Source organism: Heterodontus francisci, chromosome 8 (assembly GCF_036365525.1).
Source record: "Heterodontus francisci isolate sHetFra1 chromosome 8, sHetFra1.hap1, whole genome shotgun sequence".
NCBI classification, from domain to species: Eukaryota; Metazoa; Chordata; class Chondrichthyes; order Heterodontiformes; family Heterodontidae; genus Heterodontus; species Heterodontus francisci.
In genome coordinates this window covers 116,850,910-116,865,693 of record NC_090378.1, presented here as the reverse complement: position 1 = coordinate 116,865,693, position 14,784 = coordinate 116,850,910, and the positions used below count along the sequence as shown (strand labels likewise).

General features: G+C 49.1%; 1 protein-coding gene across 1 annotated transcript in view; it reads left to right on the top strand.

The window, feature by feature from the left end:
- The first annotated feature begins 618 nt into the window (after positions 1-618).
- Positions 619-14,784, top strand: part of LOC137373090 (zinc finger and BTB domain-containing protein 37-like) — a 330,618-nt gene continuing 316,452 nt past the window's right edge. Inside the window, exons 1-2 of the mRNA XM_068037958.1 lie at positions 619-720; positions 2,205-3,077. Coding sequence (XP_067894059.1) covers positions 2,230-3,077 — 848 coding nt within the window. The 5' untranslated portion in view covers positions 619-720; positions 2,205-2,229. The remainder of the gene's footprint in view (positions 721-2,204; positions 3,078-14,784) is intronic.

Here is a 14,784-nt window from a genome sequence, read left to right as displayed (position 1 = left end):
ATACTTGTGGATGACATAGCGTAGTTCTTGATACTGGCACAGTATAGCGACATGGTGTAGTACTGGATATCTGTATAGTGCAGTTCTGGATACTCCCAATGGACAACCAATATAAATGGTTCCAGGTTTTTCCAGAGAAAACAAGGATTAATAGATGTGGATGAGAGTTCACGCAGTGTGTAGAGATTGCTCAAATAGAGACAGACCTTTCTTATGAGCAAGGAAAGGGACTGGGGCAAGTTAGGTGCTTCACGTTCTGTGGTGACAATGAATAATACTTCAATGTAAAATCTGAGAGTTCATTGAGAAGCACGTGGGGTAGGGCAGCAGGCCGTAGCAGGGTATGTTCATAGAATTTCTTTCTTTGCCACTGTAGAGAGGGCTTTTGGCACTCGATTTCCATGAAACAACCAGATAAGTTCAGAACCTGCTGTTTTCATATTGCAAAAATTTAACCCTGTAAAGAGGGCAGGGATTTACAGAAACATAATTCGAATCTTAATCCGGGGGTCCGTAGGACTTTCATTGGGTCAAGTCTCTGGTTTCTGTTTCAGTAAATCATTTGAATTCTCTTACATGTTGATTTTACGAGTTAATGTCTTTTTTTTTGTAGATTGAGTCAACATAATGGCTGTATTGAATGGAAGCCTTGTGCTGGAGCGTTGTTGCATGTTCTGCGATGCAGGGTCGCTGTATTGTGGAGCAATTGCATGGTAACTGGTGAGTTTGGCATTGTGCGAGAGGGTGGGATAGGTGGGTATGCTGACCATGGGGCAGCGGGAAACAATCAAGGTTCCTTACCTGATTTGGTGATCTGCCCTCAAACTGTCATGCGTATTGCTCCCTCATTGTGTGATACAGTAGTAGCATAGAGACCGATTGTAGCACTCCAACTACCAAACCAGCGGAGTTCCTTGGACCCCATGCACTAAAGCTGTCTATATTGATCTGCACTGCCCTGGGGAATGTGCTCACTCACTGGACCATTGTGCTTAGACTTCTGTCTGAATTTGGCAGCAGCAATCTTTTTTTAGTTGTTGTAGCAAAGGTGATTATAACATGATAATGAAATAGAGTGGAAGTGGAGGGGGTTAAGAGTTTGAAGGTGTAGTGGCAACTGGCATTGGGTGAGTTTTACTGGGGCAGACTCAGAAGAAAGTGGTGTTGGAAGGGGGATGAGAGTAATCAGAGATATAAGGGAGGGGGTCAGAGGTAGAGACCATTGGACTAGAGAGGAAGTGAGGTGATAAGATCCAGTGGGTGGCCGAGACTATAGGTTGGAAACTTTAGTTTGGAAGAGGGACTTGGGGATGAAGGAGGGCAATGGGAGTGAAGATAAAGATCAAAATCGCTGAAGATGTGGAGTGGCTCATTGCCAGGATTGAGAAAAGAAAGAAGGATGGATAATTCTGCAGTTGGACTTGGAGGAGGGTGGATGGTAAACAAAGGGGTATTTAAAGGAGAAGCAAGGGGGGGGTGAAACAAGGTGAGGTGCTCAAAGGTGGCACGCGATTAGAGGGAGTGGCCAAGGTGCGGCTGGGATCAGTGCCTCACATGCCACTTAAGCTGTTCGGGAAGGGCGGGTGGTGAAAATTATAGCCAGGTAGGTGGTCTTTGGTAGGACAAGGTGTCACCAAGACCATTGTGCCAGTGCAATCATCCACAATAAGGTTGTGGATGACAAGGGCCTTGTTTGTGAAGGGAAGGGCAATGTCTAGAGGAGTGGTGATTGATTCCCTGGGAGAGTCCAAGGGAGAGTGGTGGGTAGAATGAGGAAAGGAAGGATGTCTTCGAGGTTGCTCAGGGCGGCAAGGTGACCAAGGAAAATTACAATTTCATTCCTCATCTCTACTTCCCATGCCCTCCCTCCTTAAGCTTCTCCAAATAAAGTCACCCACCCAAATTCACCCTGATTGTAAGGGGAGAGGGATGGGCGCCTCGAAGATTCGTGCCCTCTGCCCCCTGGTCATTTGGTGATTCCCACCCATAGGTCCTTCGGCGAGCCTCCCTCTACATTCAGGAACTCTGAGACTTGGTGCACAAAAGCTTGAAAAATCCTATTAACCACAGTGCAGTGAGACTTGGTTGACTGATTATCTCTTAATATCTTTCAGTCAATGCAGAGCAGCATTTGCCCATGCTGTATGAGTGACTCCAAGTAAATGTAGTTCTTCTTTGGTAACACTGCTTGTTCTACCCTGTAGGGTTGTGTGAGCTGTACCAGGAGCCATGGAGAAGGAGGGTAGCATCCAGCTGGAGGTACCGGATTTCAGCAGCTCCGTGCTGGCCCAGCTCAACCAGTTGCGGATGCAAGGGCGGCTCTGCGACATCGTGGTTGACGTCCAGGGGAAGTCATTCCGTGCCCACAAGGCAGTGCTGGCCGCCAGTTCTCCCTACTTCCGTGACCACATGTCCCTGGGTGAGATGAGCGCTGTCTCCATTTCTGTCATCAAGAGCCCCGCAGTGTTTGAGCGCCTGCTGGCCTTCTGCTACACGGGCAAGCTGTGCCTGCAGGTGGCCGATATCATCAGCTACCTGACAGCGGCCAGCTTCCTCCAGATGCAGTACATCATCGACAAGTGCACACAGATCCTCGACGGCATTCATTTCCGCATCGATGTCTCAGAAGTGGAGGCAGGGCTCTGCCAGGATGGCCCAAAGCGCCCAGCCCCGTCCCGCAGCGGCAGCATCGCCCCTTCCAACCCCCGGCATAGCCGGGCTTCCTCGGGGTATGGCCGTGGCAGCCCGCTGCCTGACGAGCTGGGCAGTGGCGGTGATGAGAGGCTGGTGAGAATTGACCGGGTGGGCCAATGGTATGTGGAGACTGCAGTCAGTGGCGACCGCAGCCCAGAGGCCATCCGGCAGATCAGCGGCATGCGGATCAAGACGGAGACTCCAGACGAGTGGATCATGTCAGAAAACCAGCCGTCCGGGGAGGACGGCAGCAGTGCAGAGGAGGTGACAGCCATGGTGATTGACAGCGCCGGGCACAGCACCCTGGTCCAGGAGGCCTTTCCCACCACTGCCTCGAGCGGCAAGATCTCGAGACCCTCCAGCAGCTTCAGCGAGATGGACAGGTATGGAGAGCAATGGGGTTTAGTGCCCCCTCGTAAATACTGCTTCAGTGGTGCGTTGTGGAGGTGGGAACTAGCCGGGCCCGCGTGGCTGTGTGGTGGGGGGGTGGGAGGGAACTAGCCAGGACTGCGCGTGAAAAAGATCAGGCAAGTTCTCCCCAGTGTCCAGGCCAATATTTATCTCCCAACCATCATCACTAAAAACAAATTATCTGATCATAGCTAGATCCCACAAACAATAATTAAATAAATAAACAAATTAGCTGCCACATTTCCTACATCATATCAGGAGCTATATTTCAGCGTTATTTAATTGGCTGTAAAGGGCTTTGGGATGTCCTGAGGTTGCGAAATATGCTATATAAATCCAAGTCTGTCTGTCTTTGAAGTCATTTATAGCCTTTCACATTCCCTGCAGTCCTGCTCTCATTGCCTAACTCTACCAGCAGTTGCTATAATGGTGCCTCTATGACTGAATCTGAAGATCGATGGTTGAGAAATGCCCTCGGGTTTCCCTTGTTGTCCAAATAGGTTTCTTCTTATTTCTGCTGTGTTCTTCACCACTGGTATATATTGAGTTTGTGATCCCTTTATGTGAAAGTAAACAACTTCTCTTCCTAGCTTTGTCCCTCTTAACAATCAGCTCCATTGGCTCGTTCTCAATTCGCCCAGAGTCCTCCTTCCTAAAGGTAGATGTCATTGTTGTACTCTCCTCCACAGTGAGTCTGATGCCAAACTCAGGTCACTGTTTGTTTCCAAGTTGGGTTTTGTGTAACAAACCAGAGTTTATCCAAAACTGAACTTGTGTGCTCCTAACTAGCTAGTCAAAAAGCAGCCCACAACCATGTTCAAGAAAGTAAATCTCTTCCTCCCATCTGATTCCTGGAAGATTACAATCCCTCACAATCATATTTATTCTTGCCCAACACATGTCCCCAATCAATCAAACAATATCCTCGCTGGCTCAGCATGTAACAGATCCCAACAACTGGTTTCTTCCCCTTAATATCCCCTGCCTTCATCCATAGCATCTCTTTGTCCATAACAGCTTCATTGCTTCCCTTCCCTTCATTACTTTCGCATAACAGGTATTACCCACCTTGTGGCATATCTTGTATAGTTTCAAATGTAGCCACCCATCTTTATCCCCTATGTTGTCAAACATTCAACAAAAACTTGCATTTATATAACCCCTTTAACGTAATAAAATGCCCCAAGGCTCTTCACAGGAGGGTTATCGAACAAAATTTGACACTGAGCCGCATGAGATGACCGAAAGTTTGATGAAAGGGTTAGGTTTTAATTAGTGTCTGAAAGGAGGAAAGTGGTAGAGAGTTGGAGAAGTATAGGGAGGGAATTCCAGAGCTTCGGGCCTAGACAGCTGAAGACATGGCCACCAATGGTGGAGCAAATAAAATAAGGATTGCACAAGAGGCCACAATTACTGGTATGCAGAAATCTTGGAGGGTTGTAGGACTGGAGAAGGCTACAGAGATGGGGAGGGGTGAGGCCATGGAGGGATTTGAAAACAAGGATGAGAATTTTCAAATTGAAGCACTGCTAACCTGGAGCCAGTGTAGATCCATGAGCACTGGACTGACGGATGAACGGGACCTGGTGCAAGTTGGGACCTGGTGCAAGTTAGGACTTGGACAGCAGAATTTTGGATGATCTCAAGTTCAGGGAGCATGGAAGATAGGAGGCTGTCCAGGACTGCATTGGAATAATCAAGTCGAGAGGTAATGAAGGCATGGATGAGTATGGAGCTCCAGATTATTGCATTTATTATTGATGTTCCTTCCATTTCTGTACCACCTTAGCTCCACTGCTTCAGGAAGTCCTTCTTTTGTGCAGCGTCCCATGTCCTGCGCTCACTATTGGAGGTTGTCCCTGCAGCTATCTAGGCCCTAAACTCAGGAGTTCCCTCAAAAAACATGTCTACTCCTCTACCTTCTCCCTTCTTCAAAGATGCTGCTTAAGACCTACCTTTTTAGCAAAGGTAGTGTCCACCATTGCTGATATCTCTGAAGTAAAAGCAAAATACTGTAGATGCTGGAAATCTGAAATAAGAACAAGAAATGCTGGAAATACTCAGCAGATTTGGCAGCATCTGTGGAGAGAGAAGCAGAGGTAATGTTTCAGGTCAGTGACCCCAGATCAGAACTGGCAAATATTTGAAGTGTTGTCGGTTTTAAGCAAGTAAAGCGGGGGTGGGGCAAGAGATAACCAAAGAAAAGGTGTTGATAGGACAAGGTCACAGAGAATAACTGACCAGAAGGTCATGGAGCAAAGGCAAATGGTGTGCTGAAAGACAAAGCGTTAGTGCAGAGATGGTGTTAATTGACAGAAAAGTGAACAGCCTTCCCCAAGCACAAACACGGAAAAAAGCAGTGGGTAGGCACAGTAGAAACAAACTAAATAAAATAAACAAATAAAAAAAAACTAAACATAAAAATAAAAAGGGCCCGTCATGCTCTGAAATTATTGAACTCAATGTTCAGTCCGGTAGGTTGTAGTGTGCCTAATCGGCAAATGAGATGCTGTTCCTCGAGCTTGCCTTGATGTTCGCTGGAACACCGCAGCAATCCCAGGACAGAGATGTGAGCATGAGAGCAGGGGGGAAGTGTTGAAATGGCAAGCAACCGGAAGCTCGGGGTCATGCTTTCGGACTGAGCGGAAATGTTCTGCAAAGCGGACACCCATCTTGTGCTTTGTCTCCCCAATGTAGAGGAGACCACATTATGAGCAGTGAATACAGCATACTTAGTTTAGAGATACAGCACTGAAACAGGCCCTTCGGCCCACCGAGTCTGTGCCTACCAACAACCACCCATTTATACTAATCCTACACTAATTCCATATTCCTACCACATCCCCACCTGTCCCTATATTTCCCTACCACCTACCTATACTAGGGGAAGTTTATAATGGCCAATTAACCTATCAACCAGCAAGTCTTTGGCATGTGGGAGGAAACCGGAGCACCCGGAGGAAACCCACGCAGACACAGGGAGAACTTGCAAACTCCACACAGGCAGTACCCGGAATTGAACCCGGGTCGCTGGAGCTGTGAGGCTGCGCCGCTAACCACTGCGCCACTGTGCACTGTACTAAATTGAAAGAAGTACAAGTAAATCGCTGCTTCACCTGAAAGGACTGTTTGGGCCCTTGGATAGTGTCCACTATTTGTCTTGGGTATACTGCCACAGTAAATGGAGCTGTGTGTTTCGGGTATACTGTCAGATTAAATGGAGAAGCGTGTGTCGGGTATGCTGTGACAGTAAATGGAGCAGTGTGTCTCGGGTATACTGTAACAGGAGGTGCAGCAGTGGGTCTCGTGTATATTGCCACAGTAAATGGAGCAGTGTATCTCGGGTACACTGTCACAGTAAATGGAGCAGTGTCTCTCGGGTACACTGTCACAGTAAATGGAGCAGTGTCTCTCGGGTACACTCTCACATTAAATGGAGCAGTGTCTCTTGGGTACACTGTCACAGTAAATGGAGCAGTGTATCTCGGGTACACTGTCACAGTAAATGGAGCAGTGTCTCTCGGGTACACTCCCACAGTAAATGGAGCAGTGTCTCTCGGGTACACTCCCACAGTAAATGGAGCAGTGTCTCTCGGGTACACTGTCACAGTAAATGGAGCAGTGTCTCTCGGGTACACTCCCACAGTAAATGGAGCAGTGTGTCTCGGGTACACTGTCACAGTAAATGGAGCAGTGTGTCTCGGGTACACTCTCACAGTAAATGGAGCAGTGTGTCTCGGGTACACTCCCACAGTAAATGGAGCAGTGTCTCTCGGGTACACTCCCACAGTAAATGGAGCAGTGTGTCTCGGGTACACTGTCACAGTAAATTGAGCAGTGTCTCTCGGGTACACTCTCACATTAAATGGAGCAGTGTCTCTCGGGTACACTGTCACAGTAAATGGAGCAGTATGTCTCGGGTACACTGTCACAGTAAATGGAGCAGTGTGTCTCGGGTACACTGTCACAGTAAATGGAGCAGTGTCTCTCGGGTACACTCTCACAGTAAATGGAGCAGTGTGTCTCGGGTACATTTCCACAGTAAATGGAGCAGTGTGTCTCGGGTACACTGTCACAGTAAATGGAGCAGTGTGTCTCGGGTGCACTCCCACAGCAAACGGAGCAGTGTCTCTCGGGTACACTCTCACAGTAAATGGAGCAGTGTGTCTCGGGTGCACTCCCACAGTAAATGGAGCAGTGTGTCTCGGGTACACTGTCACAGTAAATGGAGCAGTGTGTCTCGGGTACACTCTCACATTAAATGGAGCAGTGTCTCTCGGGTACACTGTCACAGTAAATGGAGCAGTGTCTCTCGGGTACACTCTCACAGTAAATGGAGCAGTGTGTCTCGGGTACACTCCCACAGTAAATGGAGCAGTGTGTCTCGGGTACACTCCCACAGGAAATGGAGCAGTGTCTCTCGGGTACACTCCCACAGTAAATGGAGCAGTGTCTCTCGGGTACACTCACAGTAAATGGAGCAGTGTCTCTCGGGTACACTCCCACAGTAAATGGAGCAGAGTCTCTCAGGTACACTGTCACAGTAAATGGAGCAGTGTATCTCGGGTACACTGTCACAGTAAATGGAGCAGTGTGTCTCGGGTGCACTCTCACAGTAAATGGAGCAGTGTATCTCGGGTTCACTCTCACAGTAAATGGAGCAGTGTGTCTCGGGTACACTCCCACAGTAAATGGAGCAGTGTGTCTCGGGTACACTCTCACATTAAATGGAGCAGTGTCTCTCGGGTACACTGTCACAGTAAATGGAGCAGTGTCTCTCGGGTACACTCCCACAGTAAATGGAGCAGAGTCTCTCAGGTACACTGTCACAGTAAATGGAGCAGTGTCTCTCGGGTGCACTCCCACAGTAAATGGAGCAGTGTCTCTTGGGTACACTGTCACAGTAAATGGAGCAGTGTATCTCGGGTCCACTGTCACAGTAAATGGAGCAGTGTCTCTCGGGTACACTCCCACAGTAAATGGAGCAGTGTCTCTCGGGTACACTCCCACAGTAAATGGAGCAGTGTCTCTCGGGTACACTGTCACAGTAAATGGAGCAGTGTCTCTCGGGTGCACTCCCACGGTAAATGGAGCAGTGTGTCTCGGGTACACTGTCACAGTAAATGGAGCAGTGTCTCTCGGGTACACTCCCACAGTAAATGGAGCAGTGTCTCTCGGGTACACTGTCACAGTAAATGGAGCAGTGTCTCTCGGGTACACTCCCACAGTAAATGGAGCAGTGTGTCTCGGGTACACTGTCACAGTAAATGGAGCAGTGTCTCTCAGGTACACTGTCACAGTAAATGGAGCAGTGTCTCTCGGGTACACTGTCACAGTAAATGGAGCAGTGTCTCTCGGGTGCACTCCCACAGTAAATGGAGCAGTGTGTCTCGGGTACACTGTCACAGTAAATGGAGCAGTGTCTCTCGGGTACACTGTCACAGTAAATGGAGCAGTGTCTCTCGGGTGCACTCCCACAGTAAATGGAGCAGTGTGTCTCGGGTGCACTCCCACAGTAAATGGAGCAGTGTCTCTTGGGTACACTGTCACAGTAAATGGAGCAGTGTCTCTCGGGTACACTGTCATAGTAAATGGAGCAGTGTCTCTCGGGTGCACTCCCACAGTAAATGGAGCAGTGTGTCTCGGGTACACTGTCACAGTAAATGGAGCAGTGTCTCTCGGGTACACTGTCACAGTAAATGGAGCAGTGTCTCTCGGGTGCACTCCCACAGTAAATGGAGCAGTGTGTCTCTCCCACAGTAAATGGAGCAGTGCGTCTTGTGTACACTCCCACAGTAAATGGAGCAGTGTGTCTCGGGTACACTCTCACAGTAACTAGAGCAGTGTGTCTCGGGTACACTGTCACAGTAAATGGAGCAGTGTCTCTCGGGTACACTCCCACTGTAAATGGAGCAGTGTCTCTCGGGTACACTCCCACAGTAAATGGAGCAGTGTCTCTCGGGTACACTGTCACAGTAAATGGAGCAGTGTCTCTCGGGTACACTCCCACAGTAAATGGAGCAGTGTCTCTCGGGTACACTGTCAGAGTAAATGGAGCAGTGTGTCTCGGGTACACTTTCACAGTAAATGGAGCAGTGTGTCTCGGGTACACTCCCACAGTAAATGGAGCAGTGTATCTCGGGGACACTGTCAGAGTAAATGGAGCAGTGTCTCTCGGGTACACTCCCACAGTAAATGGAGCAGTGTCTCTCATGTACACTCCCACAGTAAATGTAGCAGTGTCTCTCGGGTACACTGTCACAGTAAATGGAGCAGTGTGTCTCGGGTACACTCTCACATTAAATGGAGCAGTGTCTCTCGGGTACACTGTCACAGTAAATGGAGCAGTGTCTCGGGTACACTGTCACAGTAAATGGAGCAGTGTGTCTCGGGTACACTGTCACAGTAAATGGAGCAGTGTGTCTCGGGTACACTCTCACAGTAAATGGAGCAGTGTGTCTCGGGTACATTTCCACAGTAAATGGAGCAGTGTGTCTCGGGTACACTGTCACAGTAAATGGAGCAGTGTGTCTCGGGTGCACTCCCACAGTAAACGGAGCAGTGTCTCTCGGGTACACTCTCACAGTAAATGGAGCAGTGTGTCTCGGGTACACTCCCACAGTAAATGGAGCAGTGTGTCTCGGGTACACTGTCACAGTAAATGGAGCAGTGTGTCTCGGGTACACTCTCACATTAAATGGAGCAGTGTCTCTCGGGTACACTGTCACAGTAAATGGAGTAGTGTCTCTCGGGTACACTCCCACAGTAAATGGAGCAGTGTCTCTCGGGTACACTGTCACAGTAAATGGAGCAGTGTCTCTCGGGTACACTGTCACAGTAAATGGAGCAGTGTCTCTCGGGTACACTGTCACAGTAAATGGAGCAGTGTGTCTCGGGTACACTCTCACATTAAATGGAGCAGTGTCTCTCGGGTACACTGTCACAGTAAATGGAGCAGTGTCTCTCGGGTACACTCCCACAGTAAATGGAGCAGAGTCTCTCAGGTACACTGTCACAGTAAATGGAGCAGTGTCTCTCGGGTGCACTCCCACAGTAAATGGAGCAGTGTCTCTTGGGTACACTGTCACAGTAAATGGAGCAGTGTATCTCGGGTACAGTGTCACAGTAAATGGAGCAGTGTCTCTCGGGTACACTCCCACAGTAAATGGAGCAGTGTCTCTCGGGTACACTCCCACAGTAAATGGAGCAGTGTCTCTCGGGTACACTGTCACAGTAAATGGAGCAGTGTCTCTCGGGTGCACTCCCACAGTAAATGGAGCAGTGTGTCTCGGGTACACTGTCACAGTAAATGGAGCAGTGTCTCTCGGGTACACTCCCACAGTAAATGGAGCAGTGTCTCTCGGGTACACTGTCACAGTAAATGGAGCAGTGTCTCTCGGGTACACTCCCACAGTAAATGGAGCAGTGTGTCTCGGGTACACTGTCACAGTAAATGGAGCAGTGTCTCTCAGGTACACTGTCACAGTAAATGGAGCAGTGTCTCTCGGGTACACTGTCACAGTAAATGGAGCAGTGTCTCTCGGGTGCACTCCCACAGTAAATGGAGCAGTGTGTCTCGGGTACACTGTCACAGTAAATGGAGCAGTGTCTCTCGGGTACACTGTCACAGTAAATGGAGCAGTGTCTCTCGGGTGCACTCCCACAGTAAATGGAGCAGTGTGTCTCGGGTGCACTCCCACAGTAAATGGAGCAGTGTCTCTTGGGTACACTGTCACAGTAAATGGAGCAGTGTCTCTCGGGTACACTGTCACAGTAAATGGAGCAGTGTCTCTCGGGTGCACTCACACAGTAAATGGAGCACTGTCTCTCGGGTACACTGTCACAGTAAATGGAGCAGTGTCTCTCGGGTGCACTCCCACAGTAAATGGAGCAGTGTGTCTCTGCCACAGTAAATGGAGCAGTGCGTCTTGTGTACACTCCCACAGTAAATGGAGCAGTGTGTCTCGGGTACACTCTCACAGTAACTAGAGCAGTGTGTCTCGGGTACACTGTCACAGTAAATGGAGCAGTGTCTCTCGGGTACACTCCCACAGTAAATGGAGCAGTGTCTCTCGGGTACACTCCCACAGTAAATGGAGCAGTGTCTCTCGGGTACACTGTCACAGTAAATGGAGCAGTGTCTCTCGGGTACACTCCCACAGTAAATGGAGCAGTGTCTCTCGGGTACACTGTCAGAGTAAATGGAGCAGTGTGTCTCGGGTACACTTTCACAGTAAATGGAGCAGTGTGTCTCGGGTACACTCACACAGTAAATGGAGCAGTGTATCTCGGGTACACTGTCAGAGTAAATGGAGCAGTGTCTCTCGGGTACACTCCCACAGTAAATGGAGCAGTGTCTCTCATGTACACTCCCACAGTAAATGTAGCAGTGTCTCTCGGGTACACTGTCACAGTAAATGGAGCAGTGTGTCTCGGGTACACTTTCACAGTAAATGGAGCAGTGTGTCTCGGGTGCACTCCCACAGTAAACGGAGCAGTGTCTCTCGGGTACACTCTCACAGTAAATGGAGCAGTGTGTCTCGGGTACACTCCCACAGTAAATGGAGCAGTGTGTCTCGGGTACACAGTCACAGTAAATGGAGCAGTGTGTCTCGGGTACACTCTCACATTAAATGGAGCAGTGTCTCTCGGGTACACTGTCACAGTAAATGGAGCAGTGTCTCTCGGGTACACTCCCACAGTAAATGGAGCAGTGTCTCTCGGGTACACTGTCACAGTAAATGGAGCAGTGTCTCTCGGGTACACTGTCACAGTAAATGGAGCAGTGTCTCTCGGGTACACTCCCACAGTAAATGGAGCAGTGTCTCTCGGGTACACTGTCACAGTAAATGGAGCAGAGTCTCTCAGGTACACTGTCACAGTAAATGGAGCAGTGTCTCTCGGGTACACTGTCACAGTAAATGGAGCAGTGTGTCTCGGGTGCACTCTCACAGTAAATGGAGCAGTGTATCTCGGGTACACTCTCACAGTAAATGGAGCAGTGTGTCTCGGGTACACTCCCACAGTAAATGGAGCAGTGTGTCTCGGGTACACTCTCACATTAAATGGAGCAGTGTCTCTCGGGTACACTGTCACAGTAAATGGAGCAGTGTCTCTCGGGTACACTCCCACAGTAAATGGAGCAGAGTCTCTCAGGTACACTGTCACAGTAAATGGAGCAGTGTCTCTCGGGTGCACTCCCACAGTAAATGGAGCAGTGTCTCTTGGGTACACTGTCACAGTAAATGGAGCAGTGTATCTCGGGTACACTGTCACAGTAAATGGAGCAGTGTCTCTCGGGTACACTCCCACAGTAAATGGAGCAGTGTCTCTCGGGTTCACTGTCACAGTAAATGGAGCAGTGTCTCTCGGGTGCACACCCACAGTAAATGGAGCAGTGTGTCTCGGGTACACTGTCACAGTAAATGGAGCAGTGTCTCTCGGGTACACTCCCACAGTAAATGGAGCAGTGTCTCTCGGGTACACTGTCACAGTAAATGGAGCAGTGTCTCTCGGGTACACTCCCACAGTAAATGGAGCAGTGTGTCTCGGGTACACTGTCACAGTAAATGGAGCAGTGTCTCTCAGGTACACTGTCACAGTAAATGGAGCAGTGTCTCTCGGGTACACTGTCACAGTAAATGGAGCAGTGTCTCTCGGGTGCACTCCCACAGTAAATGGAGCAGTGTGTCTCGGGTACACTGTCACAGTAAATGGAGCAGTGTGTCTCGGGTACATTCTCACATTAAATGGAGCAGTGTGTCTCGGGTACATTTCCACAGTAAATGGAGCAGTGTGTCTCGGGTACATTTCCACAGTAAATGTAGCAGTGTGTCTCGGGTACACTCTCTCAGTAAATGGAGCAGTGTGTCTCGGGTACATTTCCACAGTAAATGGAGCAGTGTGTCTCGGGTACATTTCCACAGTAAATGGAGCAGTGTGTCTCGGGTACATTTCCACATCAAATGGAGCAGTGTGTCTCGGGTACATTTCCACATTAAATGGAGCAGTGTGTCTCGGGTACACTCTCTCAGTAAATGGAGCAGTGTGTTTCGGGTACACTCTCACATTAAATGGAGCAGTGTGTCTCGGGTACATTTGCACAGTAATTGGAGCAGTGTGTCTCGGGTACACTCTCACAGTAAATGGAGCCGTGTGTCTTGGGTATACTCTCACAGTAAATGGAGCAGTGTGTCTCGGGTACACTCTCACAGTAAACGGAGCAGTGTGTCTCGGGTACATTTCCACATTAAATGGAGCAGTGTGTCTCGGGTACACTCCCACATTAAATGGAGCAGTGTGTCTCGGGTACATTTCCACAGTAAATGGAGCAGTGTGTCTCGGGTACATTTCCACAGTAAATGGAGCAGTGTGTCTCGGGTACACTCTCTCAGTAAATGGAGCAGTGTGTCTCGGGTACATTTCCACAGTAAATGGAGCAGTGTGTCTCGGGTACATTTCCACAGTAAATGGAGCAGTGTGTCTCGGGTACATTTCCACATCAAATGGAGCAGTGTGTCTCGGGTACATTTCCACATTAAATGGAGCAGTGTGTCTCGGGTACACTCTCTCAGTAAATGGAGCAGTGTGTTTCGGGTACACTCTCACATTAAATGGAGCAGTGTGTCTCGGGTACATTTGCACAGTAATTGGAGCAGTGTGTCTCGGGTACACTCTCACAGTAAATGGAGCCGTGTGTCTTGGGTATACTCTCACAGTAAATGGAGCAGTGTGTCTCGGGTACACTCTCACAGTAAACGGAGCAGTGTGTCTCGGGTACATTTCCACATTAAATGGAGCAGTGTGTCTCGGGTACACTCCCACATTAAATGGAGCAGTGTGTCTCGGGTACACTCTCACATCAAATGGAGCAGTGTGTCTCGGGTACACTCTCACATCAAATGGAGCAGTGTGTCTCGGGTACATTTCCACATCAAATGGAGCAGTGTGTCTCGGGTACATTTCCACAGTAAATGGAGCAGTGTGTCTCGGGTACACTCTCACAGTAAATGGAGCAGTGTGTCTCGGGTACACTCTCACAGTAAATGGAGCAGTGTGTCTCGGGTACACTCCCACAGTAAATGGAGCAGTGTGTCTCGGGTACACTCTCACATCAAATGGAGCAGTGTGTCTCGGGTACATTTCAACTTCAAATGGAGCAGTGTGTCTCGGGTACATTTCCACAGTAAATGGAGCAGTGTGTCTCGGGTACGCTCTCAGAGTAAATGGAGCAGTGTGTCTCGGGTACACCCTCACAGTAAATGGAGCAGTGTGTCTCGGGTACACTCTCACAGTAAATGGAGCAGTGTGTCTCGGGTACATTTCCACAGTAAATGGAGCAGTGTGTCTCGGGTACATTTCCACAGTAAATGGAGCAGTGTGTCTCGGGTACATTTCCACAGTAAATGGAGCAGTGTGTCTCGGGTACATTTCCACAGTAAATGGAGCAGTGTGTCTTGGGTACATTTCCACAGTAAATGGAGCAGTGTGTCTCGGGTACATTTCCACAGGAAATGGAGCAGAGTGTCTCGGGTGCACTCTCACAGTAAATGGAGCAGTATGTCTCGGGTGCACTCTCACAGTAAATGGAGCAGTGTGTCTCGCGTACATTTCCACATTAAATGGAGCAGTGTGTCTCGGGTACGCTCTCAGAGTAAATGGAGCAGTTTGTCTCGGGTA